This window comes from Sus scrofa, chromosome 2 (genome assembly GCF_000003025.6).
Source record: "Sus scrofa isolate TJ Tabasco breed Duroc chromosome 2, Sscrofa11.1, whole genome shotgun sequence".
Classification (NCBI taxonomy): domain Eukaryota; kingdom Metazoa; phylum Chordata; class Mammalia; order Artiodactyla; family Suidae; genus Sus; species Sus scrofa.
This window is the reverse complement of record NC_010444.4, coordinates 281,451-298,141: the sequence shown is the minus strand read 5'-3', so window position 1 is coordinate 298,141 and position 16,691 is coordinate 281,451. Positions and strand designations below refer to the sequence as shown.

At 61.9% G+C, this 16,691-nt stretch overlaps 1 protein-coding gene across 5 annotated transcripts; it reads left to right on the top strand.

Annotated features, from left to right (window-relative positions):
- RNH1 (ribonuclease/angiogenin inhibitor 1) lies at positions 7,620 to 16,223 on the top strand. 5 transcript variants are annotated; one of them, XM_021082542.1, is made up of 10 exons: positions 7,620 to 7,752; positions 12,301 to 12,406; positions 13,598 to 13,768; positions 13,994 to 14,164; positions 14,493 to 14,663; positions 14,741 to 14,911; positions 15,039 to 15,209; positions 15,373 to 15,543; positions 15,740 to 15,910; positions 16,002 to 16,223. In XM_021082542.1, exons 2-10 carry the CDS (start codon positions 12,321 to 12,323, stop codon positions 16,087 to 16,089), a joined length of 1,371 nt encoding a protein of 456 aa, XP_020938201.1. In that variant the 5' UTR covers positions 7,620 to 7,752; positions 12,301 to 12,320; the 3' UTR covers positions 16,090 to 16,223. The 5 variants fall into 5 exon arrangements, with proteins under 5 accessions (XP_020938201.1, XP_020938199.1, XP_020938200.1 ...); XM_021082540.1 differs by lacking the exon at positions 7,620 to 7,752 and adding an exon at positions 9,902 to 10,085; XM_021082541.1 differs by lacking the exon at positions 7,620 to 7,752 and adding an exon at positions 9,933 to 10,012.

Below are 16,691 nucleotides of genomic sequence, written 5' to 3'. Positions count from 1 at the left end.
GCCTGAGGCCTTGGTACTCTCTTGCTGCTGCTCCTCAGCCAGTGGGCAGGCCTGGCCTGCTGGTGCTGGGCAGGTGGGCCAGAGAGCCCATCCTTCCCAAAGAGCATCTCTGCTGAGAGAGGTGGGGCGAGGCGGGAGCTCTGGACGGTCGCTCCAGGCCCGGGGCCCACTGGAAGTGAGCACGCTGGGGTCGGCGTCTCCCCCAGGCTGTGTGGTCTGTGCAGGGTGGGGCCCCACCCTGAGAACATCCCTTGGGCCGAGGAAGGTCAGGTTCAGCGTCTGCAGTGGCTGCCCCGGGGCCCAGCCAGTGGCTGAGTCTTAGAGAAGATGAGCAGGTGGCTGGGGTGAGCAGGAAGGCCCTGGGGTGCTCCACGGTTCACTGTCCTGCAGGGCAGGGGGAGACCCCTGCTGAGCCCCTGGGGGCGGGGGCGCCGGTTGGAATTTCTCCTGTGCAGCTTGCAGCTCGGCCATCGAGGGCTGCCGCTGCTCGAGCAGCACCGCATTGTCCTCCAGGCCCCGGCCTGGGATGGGGTGTCCTGCAGAAACTCAGGAGGCCTTCCAGGGGCAGCTTCAGGAGGCGCGTGGCTGGGATGCCATAGGGCCAGCAGGGGGCCCCGCTGGGAAGGCTCAGCCCCCTTCCTGGGGGCAGCGGCCGTGCTCTGCCGGACCCAGGAGAGCCACCGCAGGGGCCGGCCCCATTCCCGCCGCCTCTCCCAGGGGCCCTGCCCAGCCGGCGTGCCGGCCAGCCCTCCTCGGCGGCCTGCGTGCCCCGGGCTTGGGTTTACGCACTCCTGTGCACCCTGAGGACAGTGTATCCCACGGCTGGGAGCACTCATGCGCCCTCCAGGCTGAAGGCATCCCAGAGCCTCAGGGAGATGGAAAAGGGTGCCCCATGGGGACATCAGGACCGGTGTGGGGGGTTGTCTCAGCGCAGGGTAGGAGCCCTCCACTGCCTCTGGGTCTTGCAGTCCTGCTGGCTACCTCCAAAAAGGTTCTACAGCTCCTAACCAGGCAGGCAGAGGAGGGCCCCGCCAAGCCACCCGGGACCTAAGGGCCTGGCTAGCACCTCTGCTGACCTGGGGACAACAGGCTGCTCCTGGGGACGACACGTGGAAGGAGCTTGGCAGAGGAGCCCGGCACTGGCTGCAGGGTGGGCATGGACTTGCCCTCCCCCCTGGGCTGACCCAGCCTCCCCGACGGGAGCCCAGGTCTCCACCCCTGGCCTCTGGGATGCCCTTTGGGAAACTAGTCTCCCTGGGCATCCTTACCCCGTTGATGAAACACTGTTGGGGCCACTTCATAGTATAAAGCCTGTGGATGTCTGCTCCTCGTCCAGACAGAGGCGTGAGTGCTCAGGGCCAGCCTGCTCAGCCCCAAACCTCCCCACCCGGGGACCCCATGCAGCCGCCCCCGGAGCCGGTGGGGGCCGGGCCACTCCAGGACCAGGAAGAGCGGGCCAACTCCCATGAGGGCCACTTCTCACCAGGTGCCGCTTTGGCTCGGGGAGGGCCTGTCTAGAGTGTTCCCATGACGGGCCTGCATCACAGCGCTTTCGGGAACCCTGGAACGAAGAAGCCTGAGAAGCCCAAAGGCAATGTGAATAAGGCCACCAGTGGTCCATGCCGGCCCCCGTGCGCTGGTGCCTGGATTACAGCATCACCACGGTGCAGGTGTCCCTCTGGCTCCGCCTCCCACAGTGGCACGTGTGTGCTGTGTGCATGTGACCATGCACGTGCGCTTGTGTGAGCATCTGGCTCCTCCTCTGGACCCAGCTGGCCCACCCTGCACACGCGTCTCATCACTGTCACCCACAGCATGGGGTGGAGCAGGTGTGGCTGCTCTCCCCCCGCCCCGCCACCTACAGATGTGCTGAGGGTACAGAGGGACTGGGCACTGGCTCCAGGACTAACCACAGGGCAGGAATCCACAGCCCTTCCCATCACCCGTTCTCCTGGCAGGTGGGCTCGAGACGGAGACCGCACGAGGGAAATGCAGGCCTGAGAGGGCCAGCTGGTGTGGCTGACCAGGCCCCAGGTCGAGTGGCTGGGGCCCCAGACCGTCCACTGCCTCTGCCCCCTGGGGTGTCAGGTGGGGGGGCACCCCCTGGAGGGGACACGGAAGAGAACTGGGGTTGACCGTGGCCATGGGGTTGACCCTGCTCAGCCAGTCCTCCTGCCTCGGGATCCTGCCCTTTGACTTGTACCCTGGCCCCACCCAGCAGCCACACTGGCCTGGGGACCCTGCCGGCCACACCCACTGTGTCACCACCCTGCTTCGGACAGTGTCTGCAGTGGCCCTGTTCCCGCTCCCCTGCTCCAGGGGAACCACTTGAGAACGTTCTACTGATTTCCACTGTTCCCAAGGTTACGTGGGCAGGGTGGCCTCTGTGCCATGGACAGTGGCCGGACACAGTGCAGGCCCCGGAATGAAGTAAGTTTAAGAACATGTGACTAGGCGTTCCCGTCATGGCACAGTGGTTAACGAATCCGATTAGGAACCATGAGGTTGTGGGTTCGATCCCTGCCCTTGCTCAGTGGGTTAAGGATCTGGCGTTGCCGTGAGCTGTGGTGTAGGTCACAGATACGGTTTGGATCCCGTGTTGCTATGCCTGTGGTGTAGGCTGAGCTGTAGCTCTGATTCAGCCTGCAGTCGGGAACCTCCATGTGTTGCGGGTGCAGCCCTAAAAAGACAAATAAAGGAGTTCCCGGATGGCACAGTGGTTAACGAATCCGACTAGGAACCATGAGGTTGTGGGTTCGATCCCTGGCCTTGCTCAGTGGGTTAAGGATCCGGCGTTGCCGTGAGCTGTGGTGTAGGTCACTGCGTTGCTGTGGCTCTGGAGTAGGCCGGCGGCTACAGCTCCAATTGGACCCCTAGCCTGGGAACCTCCATATGAGGTGGGAGCGGCCCCAAAAATGGCAAAAAGACCAAAAAATAAATAAATAAATAAATAAAATGTGTGTCTCCCTAGACAACAGGAAAAGACAACCCACAGGATGGGAGAAAATCTTTGCAAGTGAATTGACTGACAAGGGATTAATCTCCAAAATTTATAAACACCTTCTGCAGCTCCACACCAAAAAAACAAACAAGCCTATCAAAAAACACAGTTCTTCAAAGAAGACATACAGATGGCCGAGAACCACATGAAAAGATGTTCAACATCACTCATTATCAGAGAGATGCAAATCAAAACCACTCGGAGGTACCACCTTACACCCGCCAGAATCAAAAAGTCTACAAACAGTAAGTGCTGGAGAGGGTGTGGAGAAAAAGGAACCCTATCACACTGTGGGTGGGATTGCAAAGCGGTGCAACCACTGTGGAGAGCAGTATGGAGATTCCTCAGAAAACTAAACATAGATCTACCATGTGATCCAGCAATCCCACTCCTGGGCATCTATCCAGAGAAAACCACGACTCGCAAAGACACATGTACTCCGATGTTCATTGCAGCACTACTTACAATAGCCAAGACATGGAAACAACCTAAATGTCCATCGACAGAGGCGTGGATCAAGAAGATGTGGTACATACACACAATGGAATATTACTCAGCCATTAAAAGGGACGAAATACTGGCATTTTTAGCAACATGGATGGACCTAGAAACTATCATGCGAAGTGAAGTCAGCCATACAATGAGACACCGACATCCAGTGCTTTCACTGACATGTGGAATCTGAAAAAAGGACAGACAGAACTTCTTTGCAGAACAGACGCTGACTCACAGACATTGAAAAACTTATTGTCTCCGGAGGAGACAGTTTGGGGGGTGGGGGGATGTGCCTGGGCTGTGGGATGGAAATCCTGTGAAATCAGAATGTTATGATCATTATACAACTACAGATGTGATCAATTCATTTGAGTAATTAAAAAAAAATGTGTGTCCGGAAAGCGTCTGTTCGAGAGACCCTCGTGGTGAACAAGGCTACGCTGTGCACGTTAAAGTCAAGAGGGGAGACCTCACGTTTACATCGCGGTAGAAAAAGAAGGAAAGCGAGGGGAAGATGGTGTAAGGTAAAAACAAAGCCCCCACGTCAGTAGCTGCACTAACAGTAAGGGCCCACTTACGGGTCAAAAGCTGTGATTTTAAGTGAAATGAAATAAGGTCTACCTAAAAGCAGGAAAGGCTGGAGTTTTCTTGTGGGGTTAAGGATCCCATATTGTCGGTGCAGTGCAGAACCTGCTGTGGCACAGGTTCAATCCCTGGCCCAGGAACTTCTGCATGCTGCCGTTGTGGCCAAAGCCAAAACCATTGCAGAAACCCATCTGTAGGGAATTCCTTGTATGTAGCTCAGCGGCTTAAGAACCAGACTAGGGAGTTCCCATCGTGGCGCAGTGGTTAACGAATCCGACTAGGAACCATGAGGTTGCGGGTTCGGTCCCTGCCCTTGCTCAGCGGGTTAACGATCCGGCGTTGCCGTGAGCTGTGGTGTAGGTTGCAGACATGGCTCGGCTCTGCACCGAGCCTTCTTCCACCTCCGCACGCAGCAGCACCCTGGCCAAAAATTAAGCATGTTATCTTTCCTGACAGATCGTCTGCGCCTGCGTGGGTCCATGCGAGCCGGCGTGCCCCACCTGCGCGCACACCAGGGGTCCCTGGCCTCAACAAGGTCTCGGAGCCTCCCCTCCCCCTCTTCCATCACCACCCCCTCATTGGGGCAGCTCCCTGCTGCTTCCCTGTGTCCCCAGCTTGGGGTCAGCCTTGCTCGGTGCCAGATGCCAGGGCTGTGCTAGCGGTGCCAGCTGCACTCTCCGCGTGGCCATCCACATGGTCCCGATTCTGCCACCGCCGGCAATGCACCTGCCACGAGCCGTACTATGCATCCTCTGGGATAGAATCCTGCTTTCCGGGAGGTGGCCTGACTCCCAGAGAGGACGTTCCGGTCAAAGACTCTGTACCGTTTCAATTTTACCAGATGCTGCTGGACTGCTTTCCGAGCCTCCCTCCTGTCAGCTCTGCGAACATCGGGATGCAGGCTTTTACCTTTGATGGAGTTTACTTCTCCTGTCAAATCTGTGAACTCCTTTCCTAACTCCAGGTTGGTGAGATTTTTTTCTATCTTTTACTTTCTTTTCTTTCTTTGGTCATTTTTTAGGGCCGCACCCGAGGCATATGGAGGTTCCTAGGCTAGGGGTTGAACCAGAGCTGTAGCTGCCGACCTACACCACAGCCCCAGCCAAGCCAAATCTGAGCTGTGTCTGTGACCTACGCCACAGCTCACAGCAACGCCAGATCCTTAACCCACTGAGCGAGGCCAGGGATCAAACCTGCATCCTCATGGGTGCTGGTCAGATTAGTTTCTGCTGCGCCACGACAGGAACTCCCTTTTGTATTTTTTTTTTTTTTGTCTTTGTATTTTTAGGAATGTGTACTTATGTCATTAAATAATATATGGCAATAATGAACTGAATTAAAATGCTTTATTTTGACAAATTTTCCAGCATATGTTGAAGGAAGCCATTGCCAGGGGACGCTCTGGGGAGTAGGTACCTGAGGGGTGCCAGGCTCCATGCCAAGATGGCACCCTCCCCAGCCCCCTGGCCCCCAAAGCTGAGTGACCCCACCCCAAGGAGCTTTCCTTACCCGGTTGGCCGTGGAGGCAGGGATCTGCCCAGGGGTCGGCTCAGGGCCTTCTCTCCACAGCTTTAAACACCCTCCTTCCCCCTCCGTGAAGCCGTCAGCAAGTCCCCCAGTGTCTCACAGACAACCCCAAATTAACATGCCCAGAGTAACTGCACCCCGCGGCAAGGCGGCCTTAAGCTCTTAAGCAGTCCCGCTGTGTTTACAGCTACTGAGGCTGATGCTGGAGCGCTCCTTCCTGCCACCACACCCATCAACCAGACCTACAAAAGGCCAGGACAACACAAAACAGTCTCGGAGTTCCCATCAATGCTTAGTGGTTAGCGAATCCGACTAGGAACCAGGAGGTTGCAGTTCGATCCCTGGCCTTGCTCAGTGGGGTAAGGCTCCGGCGTCGCCATGAGCGGTGGTGGGGGTCGCAGATGCGGCTCGGATCCCGCGTGGCTGTGTAGGCTGGCAGCTGCAGCTCGGATTCGACCCCTAGCCTGGGAACCTCCATATGCCGCACCTGCGGCCCTAAAAAGACAAAGGAAGCAAAGCAAAGAGGCCCCGACTTCTGAACTCCACTTGCCACTGGACACTCCTGACCCGTCTCCTGCTCAGGGAGCGGAACTTAAGCTCTGCACCGGGGCCACGAGGCCTTCCGCACGATCCACAGTGGCTCGAGGAGCTGGGCTCTCTAGAGGGATGGGGGCTCCAGGGGAGGGGCTTCCGAGGAGAGGAGGGCCTCTGGGGTGGGGAGGAGTCTCTGAGGGAACAGGTCTGCACCTCCAGGTCCACGGTGGGCGGAGGGGCTGCGGGAACGCGTCTCCTCCAATATCACAACTTCTCCCCGAGGGCCTGTGGCTGACGCGTCTGGGGCCATCCTGCAGCCACCCCAGGCCCGAGCCACTCCAGCAGCATGGATGGCGTCCAGGCCTGCCCTGGACGGGGACAATGAATGTCCTGTGGGTGAGCCTCAGTTTGGCGGGCATTCTGTGATTTCAGCCGCAGCCCGGGATCTGCTGGGTGAAGGTGCATGGGGGACCCCAGAGGGCCCCTCCTCTCCCCCTTTCTTTCACCAGCAGTGCCACACCGTTAATTCCCTCGTGCCCAGGCCAGTCAGTTTAGCCAATTCATCACCTTCCCCCAAACCGCCCCCCCGGCCCAGCATCCCCAGCTCCCACCAGCGGAAGGCTCTGGGTCGCCTTACTGTTTCTTGCTCCATGGCCTCACCCCTCCCACGGCGGCCCTTCACTGGAGCTCCAGCCACCTCAGTCGTGGCCCTGTCGCCATCCCCACCCCTGCTCATCCCAATGCCCATTGGTGGGCTGCCATGATCCCCCACATGGCCCCCTGAAGCCCTGTACCTGACCTCATCATAGCCATGCCACACCCGGTGCCCCGGGTGCCTTCAGTGTCCTCTTTCCGCTGAGCACCCCTGGCCTCATTCCGTCCGTGGAGCCTGGCCGCGCCCCTCGCCGCTCACCAGCTCCTGGCCCGGCTTGCAATCCTCCCAGGCCCGCCTCGCCCTCCTGCCCGGGCTTCCTTCCTTCGGGGACGTCTGTTCCGCGCAGTGTTGAAGCCTCAGCACCTACAACATAGCCTGGCACACAGGAGTCACTTAATAAACACTTACGAATCAACTGTTACCATGCATTGACCACGTCAGAAGAATGAAGCATTACACCCAGATTACAAAAGCAGCCTTAATGAAAAAGTTGCTACTTTCTTGCGAAACCATCTGTCTGTCTTACTCTCCAGCTCTCGTGGTCTGTGCCTGCACAATCCCGACATTCAGACCTTGCTTCAAACCAGAGAACCGACCCCTTGACCGCCACGTTAAGGTCACTGCCCAGGCCCGGAGAGGCCGCATCCGCACTGGATCCCACCTGCAAGGCCCCGCCCACCGACGCGCTTTCGGCCCTTCAGTCCCAGCGCAGCGGGAGGCGGGGTGGGCGCCTTGGGGACCACAGCTGGCCCCGCCCCGTCAACAGGCCCCGCCCCTAAAGAGACTCCGCCCGCCGCCCACTCCAACGCCGTCGTGAGCCCCGCCCCCAGGCTCTAGGCCCCGCCCACCGCTGGCCCCGACACCGCCTGGCGACCTCGCCCGCTCCGCCCCCGGCCGGAAGTAGGCCGTCTCCCTCCTGGGCTACGGGACGGGGACAGTCTGTCGACGTGTCTAGGTCAGTCACTCCCGCGGTCCGTCAGCGGGTGGGGCAAACACACGGCCGACCGGCCCGGCGTCAGCCTTCAGCGGCGTCGGCCTTGGTCGGGCCGCGAGTGGAGGAGCCTGGGGAGACGCGCACTCGCGAGGCGGGACGAAGGGTCCGCTGGGCTAGGAGGGGAACCCCTTCTCGGCCCCCGGGGGCGGGCCTCCCCGCGGGGCGGGGCCTCGCGGGCCGCGGTCGCGGCGCCGCCCAGCGAACTTCGGCGCGCTTGGCAGACGTCAGGGCGACCGAGTGCGCTTCCGCGCACGCGCGCGCGCCGGCCGCCCCTCCTCCGGGGCGCGCTGGGAGTCGAGGCGCCGGGCGCTGGGTCTGCGCCTGCGTGATCTGCGTCGTGGGGGGTCTGCCGCACCGTCCTGGGGTCCCCCTGTTGGCAACCAGAGGTCTATACAAGCGAGGGCGCGCTCCGCCGGACTTTCCTCCTCAAGTTGGGTAACCCTCGATCTTAATACCACAGAGAACCGACCCCCAGGACGGACAGACAGCTCTGCCAGAGAGGACTGGCCCGAGTGGTGCCCACAGGGTCCTGGGCCTTGGGCATGGCCATCTGCCCGCCCTGCAGCTCTTCCCCGTTAGGTCACTCGAGAAGCCTGGGGGAGCTGGGTGGGCAGCTCGCGTGGGAAGTCGAAGGACGTAAGTGGGACAGCACGTCGGGGGCCGCGGGGTCGGGTTTATCACAAGGGCTTGTTGAAAACAGTCTCAGTGTCGGCCTGTAGAGCTTGGTTGAGTAAAATGAATACATTGGGACAGTGAAACGCAATGTGGACATTAAAAGTTAGCTTGCATATATATCTATACATATACATGTGTGTTTGCGTTTGCATATACATATCTTTTTTTTTTTTTTTTTTTGTCTTTTTAGGGCTGCACCCGCTGCATATGGAAGTTCCCAGGCGAGGCGGCAAATCAGAGCTCGGAGCTGCACCCGCTGGCCTACAGCCCCAGCCCCAGCAATGCCAGATCCCAGCCGTGCGACCTACCCCACAGTTCGCCCCAGTGCCAGATCCTCAACCCACTGAGTGAGGCCAGGGATCGAACCCATGTCCTCATGGATGCTAGTTGGGTTTGTTAACTGCTGAGCCACATGGGAACTCCTATGTATCCTTTTTTTTTTTTTTTCCTGTCTTTTGTCTTTTTAGGGCCCCACCCAGTGGCATATGGAGGTTCCCAGGCTAGGGGTCTCATCGGAGCTGTAGCTGCTGGCCTTTACCACAGCCACAGCAACCCAGGATCCAAGCCGCGTCTGTGACCTACACCACAGCTCACGGCAACACCAGATCCTTAACCCACTGAACGAGACCAGGGATCAAATCCGCACCCTCGTGGTTCCTAGTTGGACTTCTTTCCACTGTGCGAACTTCTTATCTATCTATTCTTAAGTGAAGAATGTAGTAACTCTGGTGTGCATTAATTTCCTCCTGCTACTGTAGCAAGTGGCTGCAGATAGTATTTTACGGTTCAGAAGGCCAGAAGTCCAAAAGGGACCTTACCGGTGTCAACTAAAAAAATACAACGTGGAAATTGAGTTGAGTTTTATTTGGGGTGAAATTAGGACTTAAGCCCCAGAGACAGCCTCTCAGGTAGCCTCAAGAAACTGTTCCAAGGAGGCCGGGGGGAAGCTGGCATATATGAGTTTTTGCAGCAAAGGGAAGGTGGTTGGAACAAAAGATGTACAGATAACCAGATTTACGGAAAACCAGTTTCTGTGGGAAGATGTAAAGGTCCGGGCTTGCTGGGATCAACCCCTAGCCTGGGAACCTCCATATGCCGCAGGAGCGGCCCAAAGAAATAGCAAAAAGACTAAAATAAAATAAAATATTTGCTTTAAAAAAAATAAAAAATTCCTGTTGGGAAGTTTTTTGTGGGGAGGGGGCATGGGGAGCTTCCAAGGCCAGGGATAGAACCAGCGCCACAGCTGTAACCAGAGCCACAGCAGTGACAGCGCCAGATGCTTAATCCACTGAGCCGGGAGGGAACTCCTCTGATGTTTTAAATTTACCGTAGTGAGTCCCCAAAACCCTAGGCCTCCAGCCTCGACCCCCACGGAGGGGAGAACCCCGGACGCAGGCCTCTCTGCGGGTCGGGCTCCCGCCCTCCCAGGCCCCGCCCCCAGGCCCCGCCCATGAAAGTGGCCCCGCCCTCCCAGGCCATGGCCCCGCCCCCTGCCCTGGTGAAAACGCGCTCGGCCCTGGGTCTGTGGCGAGGGCGGCGGCAGGAGGTAGGAGGCGCGGTGCTCGGCCGCTGCGGGAGAGGGCCGGGAAGCGGGGGCCAGGGGCCCCGCGGCGTTTGGGGTCAGTTAAAACTCCGCTGATGTTCCGGGCCAGCACCCTGACCGCGCGGCGGAGGGTTCCCGGGCCCGAGAAGGGAGCAGGGCCCGGGGCGCCAGGAGCCCTCTCCGCGCGGCGTCCGAGCGGCCCCCGCCGGGCCCCGCGCTGACCCCCGGCCTCCGGACACATGCGGAGTCTCGGGTGGGCGCGGAGGTGGCCCTGGAGCCCGGCGCGCCGCTGCCCCCTGCCTCTCACGGGTAACCGTGCTGCGCCGAGCGGGGGCGGGCCGGCGACGCGGGCGCTGCCCCCGGGAAGGCGGAAAGACGCGGCTCGCACGCCGGCGCCGCTCCGCGCTGAGGCCCATCCCTTCTGGAAGCAATTAATGGGGCCTTGTTGAGACCCTGGCCCGGTGCCTGGGCCTAGGGAGCGGCTCCGCTGGTGGAGCTCCCGGTTCTCAGCGAGGCATTGGGCTAGACACGTGCCTGTTCCTACCCAGACCGGGTCCCCTAACTGGTGGCTTGTGAGGATGGTTGTACACGCAGCACCTTTGGAGGATGTTAACTTTTTCACGGACCCTCAAAGGGATCAGTCACCAGGAGGCTCAGAAGTGTCCTCCTGGCCCCGAGGGTCAAGCAAAGGGGAGCCCCGGGGCCTAGTCGGGTCTGTGGTTCTCTACCCTGGACACTGCGTCCCCTAATGTCACGTGGGATTCAGGGAGAGGGCGCAGCTCCAAGGGAGCTATTGGGGCTGGAGATCCTAAGTGGATCCCCCCCTCAATGGGTCGGAACCAGCGAGTCCCCCTCCTGAGCCTTTCCGGTGGTGACTGAGGATTCTGAGTCAGGGTTTGGGTGACCACGCCCTGGGTCAGGAAGGGCAGGGCCGGGTGGCCTCTGCCAGTGATGGCTGTTGACGGGCCAGCTACCTCCGCCTTGGCCTTGGTTTCTCAGCAGGCCCATCCGTTAGGATGAGCAAGCCGGAGTCTTGCTGTTGGTTGGCAGCAGGGGTCTCCTCCACCCAGCAGGACTGTAACTTCAGCCTTGGCCTGGGGTGGCCCTCCGCCCTGCTGTGGGCTCCCAACCAGACGGGGGTGCGGGGGGTGGGGAAGCCCCCCTTTAGCAAGGCCTGGGCCCGCCAGGCATGGACGCAAACCTGAGTGAGGTATCATTCTCAGGAATCCAGGTTTCAGGGGCTGAGGGGGAACCCCCGGGGGGTCTGAGTCATCCTGTTGGAGCCTGGGGTCGCTGTGCCCAGGCAGAGCCTTTACTTCCTACTTGCTTCTGAATGAAGCCCTGCCCCCAGGCACTTTCCCCGCCCCAGCACCAGGCTGCCCGGGGGTTCCTCTCCCGCTGGCCCCCTGCCTGGGGCCCTGGTTCCTCTTTGGTTCAGGCTCCGTGCTGGCCCAGGTGAGGTTTCAGGGCCTGTGATCTCCCGTTCCAGGCCTGCCAGCCAGACGTCTCACTCTTTTCTCAGCCTCCTTGGTGAGCTGGCGCAGAGGACCTGCCCTGTGTGGGCGATCATGGAAGCAGACAGCCCCAGTGGCCACCCAGAGTGCTGGTCACTGGACCCGTGGCCCCACCCACCTGCTCTGTCCCGTCCAGGGCACCTATTGTGGCGCCCCTGGGAACGGTCACCTGACCACAGGCACCTGCCCCTCCCATCCGCTGCTCCAGGGGTGAGGCCTCAGGTGCCGGCATGCTGGGAGGGGGTCTGGCTTTGTGGCCACCTGGCCGGTGCAGTCCTCCGTTCTTAGAGGGGAGGCTGCGCAGGCACCGAGTTTGCTTAGCACTTCCCGGATTGAGGCCCCTGTGCCCACCTGCCTGGGGTCTCCACACTGTCCAGGCCCACAGCCCACCCCCCGCCGCAGCCCAGGCCAGTTGGAAGCAGAGCTTTGGGTGGCGAGTGCTGGTTTCAACTTCCTCCCAGGCAGGAGGTGCCGCATAGGCCGGGTGCGGGGCGCTGGCCGCTGAGAGAGGCCTCCGTCTGTCCCCAAGCCCTGCCGTCCCTGGTGGTCTTTGCTGGGGGGCCCAGTGGGCACAGCGTCCCTCTGCCCACCCCTGTTTTTGCTCCCAGAGGCTGGCGTGGATGAAGGTGCTGCAGAACGGAAACGAAGCAGCAGGGCCGGGCTCTGGCTTCTGAAATGTTGGCCCCTGGATCCTGTTTGGAACCCCCCACCTTGTCTGCGGACCTCTGCCCAGTCCAGCCTGCGCTGGGCTGACACGTTCCCCCCGCCTCTGTCTAGGAAGCACCCCACCTCCCGGCATGAATCTTGACATCCACTGCGAGCAGCTGAGCGACGCCCGGTGGACAGAGCTCCTGCCGCTGCTCCAGCAGTATGAGGTGGTCAGGTAGGAGCCCCCAGGCTGGCGGCCCCGCGGCCAGCACCTCCCGCTAACATCAGTTACAGCGGCGCGATGTCAACTGTGGGGTGTCTCGTGTGGCACGAAATACTACTCTTTTTGTCCTTTTTCCACCCATTTGAATGTGTGTTCCCCCTTGGTCCAGGCCTGGTGAGCAGGGCAGGGGTCTCCAGCTCGTCCCCTGGCTTCTGCTGTTGAGGGTCTCAAACCGAGACTTTCCTCAGGGCTCGGAGGCAAGAGATGAGTGCTTGCCTGCTTGCTTCTCTTTTTAACTTATTTGAAAGTTGTAGGTTGGCCGAAGCATCGTGAAAGCGGTGCAGGGGCCCCTGGGTGCCGTCACCCGGGGCGCCGTTCCAAGCAGAGTCCAAGCTCACGTGCCCAGCTTTTCCAGGTCCTGCAGACCCCTGGTCTCCAGGGTCCCTCCTTGTCCTTGGCCGCCTGCCTCTGGAGTCCGCTCGGGCTCTGGCACCCGAGTCCCTCTGACATGGTTGAGTCACACGTTCATGGCAAAAAGCTAACAGCCACGTGCTGGGCTGCCCGGCATGGTGTCTCGTGGGCTCTGTCATCACAGCGGTGCCACACGCTCACCCCCGTGGTCCCCTGTGACCACCTGGTGAGGCGGTGCCCGCCAGATGTCCACTGTAGTTACTGGGTTCCCTCTGTTAGTGACAAGCGCCGCCTTGCGAACCGCCTTCCAATTCTGCCGACACCGTTTCTGCGCAGACTGTCTCCTGATCTTTGCGTCCATCGGGGGTCTTGCCAGGGCAGCATCACCGGGCCTTTGCTCCGCTGGGCGTTTGAATCTCTTCATTCCGTCCACGTGTGTGGACTGTCGTTCTGTAAGGGCGGGCTTTGCCCCCTCCTGTGTTGACTCGGTTTTCACTTGATGGGGCGGCTGTGGTCCTGGGGCCTGCTCTGGTATGTTCCATGCTGGCCGCGCTGAGCCCTCTAGGTGGGCGCTTCCCTCTGCAGCGCTGGCTCGTCCAGGTGGCTTCTCTCCTGGCGGAGAGAGCAGCCTGCACCTGCCGACCGCCCCGCGGTCAGACGCGTTTGCCTGCCAGGATCCTGGAGCTTTTCTCAGGTGACCCCCGTGCTTTTTCCGTTGGGCTTGAGGTGTGTTGGCGGTGACGCACCTCGGCGGGTCCCAGCCTGCCGTGTGAAACGCCCGTCTGTCCGCAGGCTCGACGACTGCGGCCTCACGGAGGAGCACTGCAAGGACATCGGTTCTGCCCTCCGGGCCAACCCCTCCCTGACCGAGCTCTGCCTCCGCACCAACGAGCTGGGCGATGCCGGCGTGCACCTGGTGCTGCAGGGCCTGCAGAGCCCCACCTGCAAGATCCAGAAGCTCAGGTGAGCCTGCCAGCCCTTCATCCCACCCCGGGCGAGGCTCGGGCCCACGGCAGCCCTCCTGTCCTTCCTGGGCCCTTGGGCGCGTCGCGGCCGTGTCGCAGCCCCTCCTGCAAGGCCCGGCAGCCTGGCCTCCCCACGGGCGGGGGGCTGTGTCCGCCTCACCCGGCTCCTGCTGAGGGCTGGCCCGCCTTGCGTGGGAGCCCCGCTGACAGCCGCACGCTCCAGCCTGCAGAACTGCTCCCTGACCGAGGCGGGCTGCGGGGTCCTGCCCAGCACGCTGCGCTCCCTGCCCACGCTGCGGGAGCTGCATCTCAGCGACAACCCACTGGGGGACGCCGGCCTGCGGCTGCTCTGTGAGGGGCTCCTGGACCCCCAGTGCCACCTGGAGAAGCTGCAGTGAGTGTGCGCCCCCTTCCCCTAGCTAGGCAGCCCCCCGCCCCAGCCCCTGGGTTTTGGTTGAGGGTCTGCCCTGGGCGAGCCCCCTCCCCCCTCACTGGCTGCAGGGAGCTTGGAGGAGGGGGCTCTTGGGGTCCCACAGGCACTGCTGCTCCCTTTGGGTGTGCGGATGGGGTTGGCCGCAGAGGAAGGAAGCCTGGCAGAGGAGCCTCAGGTCTCTCTGCGGTGTCTCTGGGCTCGGCCCCCGCTGTGCCATCCCCGCCCGGCAGCCCGCCGGCCTCGGGGCCTCACGGCCAGGGTGAGGCGCTGACCGCCGGCCCGTCCCCAGGTTGGAGTACTGCCGCCTGACGGCCGCCAGCTGCGAGCCCCTGGCCTCGGTGCTCAGGGCCACGCGGGCCTTGAAGGAGCTCACGGTGAGCAACAACGACATCGGCGAGGCCGGCGCCCGGGTGCTGGGCCAGGGTCTGGCAGACTCTGCCTGCCAGCTGGAGACGCTCAGGTACGCTCGGGGTGGGCGCCGGGGGGCGAGGCGGGGGGCGGGAAGGCCCCCAGCTCCCGGCGCCTCTCGCCCCTCAGGCTGGAGAACTGCGGTCTCACGCCAGCCAACTGCAAAGACCTGTGCGGAATTGTGGCCTCCCAGGCCTCGCTGAGGGAGCTCGACCTGGGCAGCAACGGGCTGGGCGACGCGGGCATAGCCGAGCTGTGCCCCGGGCTCTTGAGCCCCGCCTCCCGCCTCAAGACCCTGTGGTGAGTGGCCTCGGGCTGGGCCCTGGGTCTGTGGCGAGAGCTGCCGAGTGCCCGGGCAACGCCGTGCTCGGGGCGGGGGGGCCGGCATGGCCCAGGGGTCTTGCGGTGACGGCCCCCCCACCCGCAGGCTCTGGGAGTGTGACATCACCGCCAGTGGCTGCAGAGACCTCTGCCGTGTCCTCCAGGCCAAGGAGACCCTGAAGGAGCTCAGTCTGGCGGGCAACAAGCTGGGCGATGAGGGCGCCCGGCTGCTGTGCGAGAGCCTGCTGCAGCCCGGCTGCCAGCTGGAGTCCCTGTGGTGAGCGGGTGCCAGGCAGTGCCAGGGGCAGGAGAGCCCATGTGGGACTAGCGCTGGGGGCTGACGGGGGTGCAGGTGCCCTCCGAGGGCAGGGCAGGAGGGTACGGAGGCCGAGCTGCCCCTTGGGCGGCGATCACCCCCAGCCCCTGCCTGCTGCCCACAGGGTGAAGTCCTGCAGCCTCACGGCGGCCTGCTGCCAGCACGTCAGCTTGATGCTGACCCAGAACAAGCATCTCCTGGAACTTCAGTTGAGCAGCAACAAGCTGGGTGACTCTGGCATCCAGGAGCTGTGCCAGGCCCTGAGCCAGCCGGGCACCACACTGCGGGTGCTCTGGTGAGTGTGCCATGAGAGCGTGTGCACCCGTGACTGCTGGGCAGTGGCTGGGGACAGCAGTGACCCTGGGGACTTGCTGAGTGTGCAGATGGGTTTCAGGCTCCAGGCACAGCACACGTGTTGCCTCCCCCTTGCCGTCTGGCAGCGGCAGAGGCCCTGGTCCCCCAGCCCTGACCCCGCCCCCCTCTCCACTCAGTCTTGGGGACTGTGAGGTGACCAACAGCGGCTGCAGCAGCCTCGCCTCGCTCCTGCTGGCCAACCGCAGCCTGCGAGAGCTGGACCTGAGCAACAACTGTGTGGGCGACCCGGGCGTCCTGCAGCTGCTGGGGAGCCTGGAGCAGCCGGGCTGCGCCCTGGAGCAGCTGGTGTAAGTGACCTGCGGCTGGGGCCGGGCAGGCGGGTGGGCCCGGGGCGGCCACCCCCCTGACCCCCTCCCCTCCCTCCCTCCCCCTGCGCAGCCTGTACGACACCTACTGGACGGAGGAGGTGGAGGACCGCCTGCAGGCCCTGGAGGGGAGCAAGCCCGGCCTGAGGGTCATCTCCTGAGAGGCTCCTTTTCCCTGGACAGCCTTCCTCCCCCACGGGGACCCCAGCTGTACCCGAGAAATGCTCACATCACCTTACTCCCGTGAGAGAACTTTCGGCACTCTACTTAGTAAAACACCTTTTGGGCAAGAGAAGTCTTTTTTGTCTTTTAATGGCTGCAGCGTGTGGAAGTTCTAGGAGTTGGGCCTGAGCTTCTGTAGCCACCTGAGGGGCTGCAGTTGGATTCTTAACCCACTCTGCCACAGTGGGAACTCCAGGAGTGACACTCTTTGAGCACTGGTGCCGCCCAAACTATTGCAGAGTCAGCAGATTTCACCAAGTTCTAGCTGTGGCTGCACCTCTGGCTCCTCTGCACAGGTCTGGGCCGGAGCCCCTGGTGCTGGTTGGGGTCCTGCCCTCACCCCCCAACCCAGGTGTTCACTTCTTTTATCCTTGGAGGGGACACAAGTCCCACCCACACTAAGGGGCACCCGCCTGGGAGGCCTGGCTTGCTCTGGACGGCAGCCTCTGGTCACGAGCAGCAGCTCACGTGGCACCTCCTGTGTAGGCTGGAGACCTGGGTTGGGAACTGTGCCTGGCGGAGGCTGGAGCCCTGTGGACAG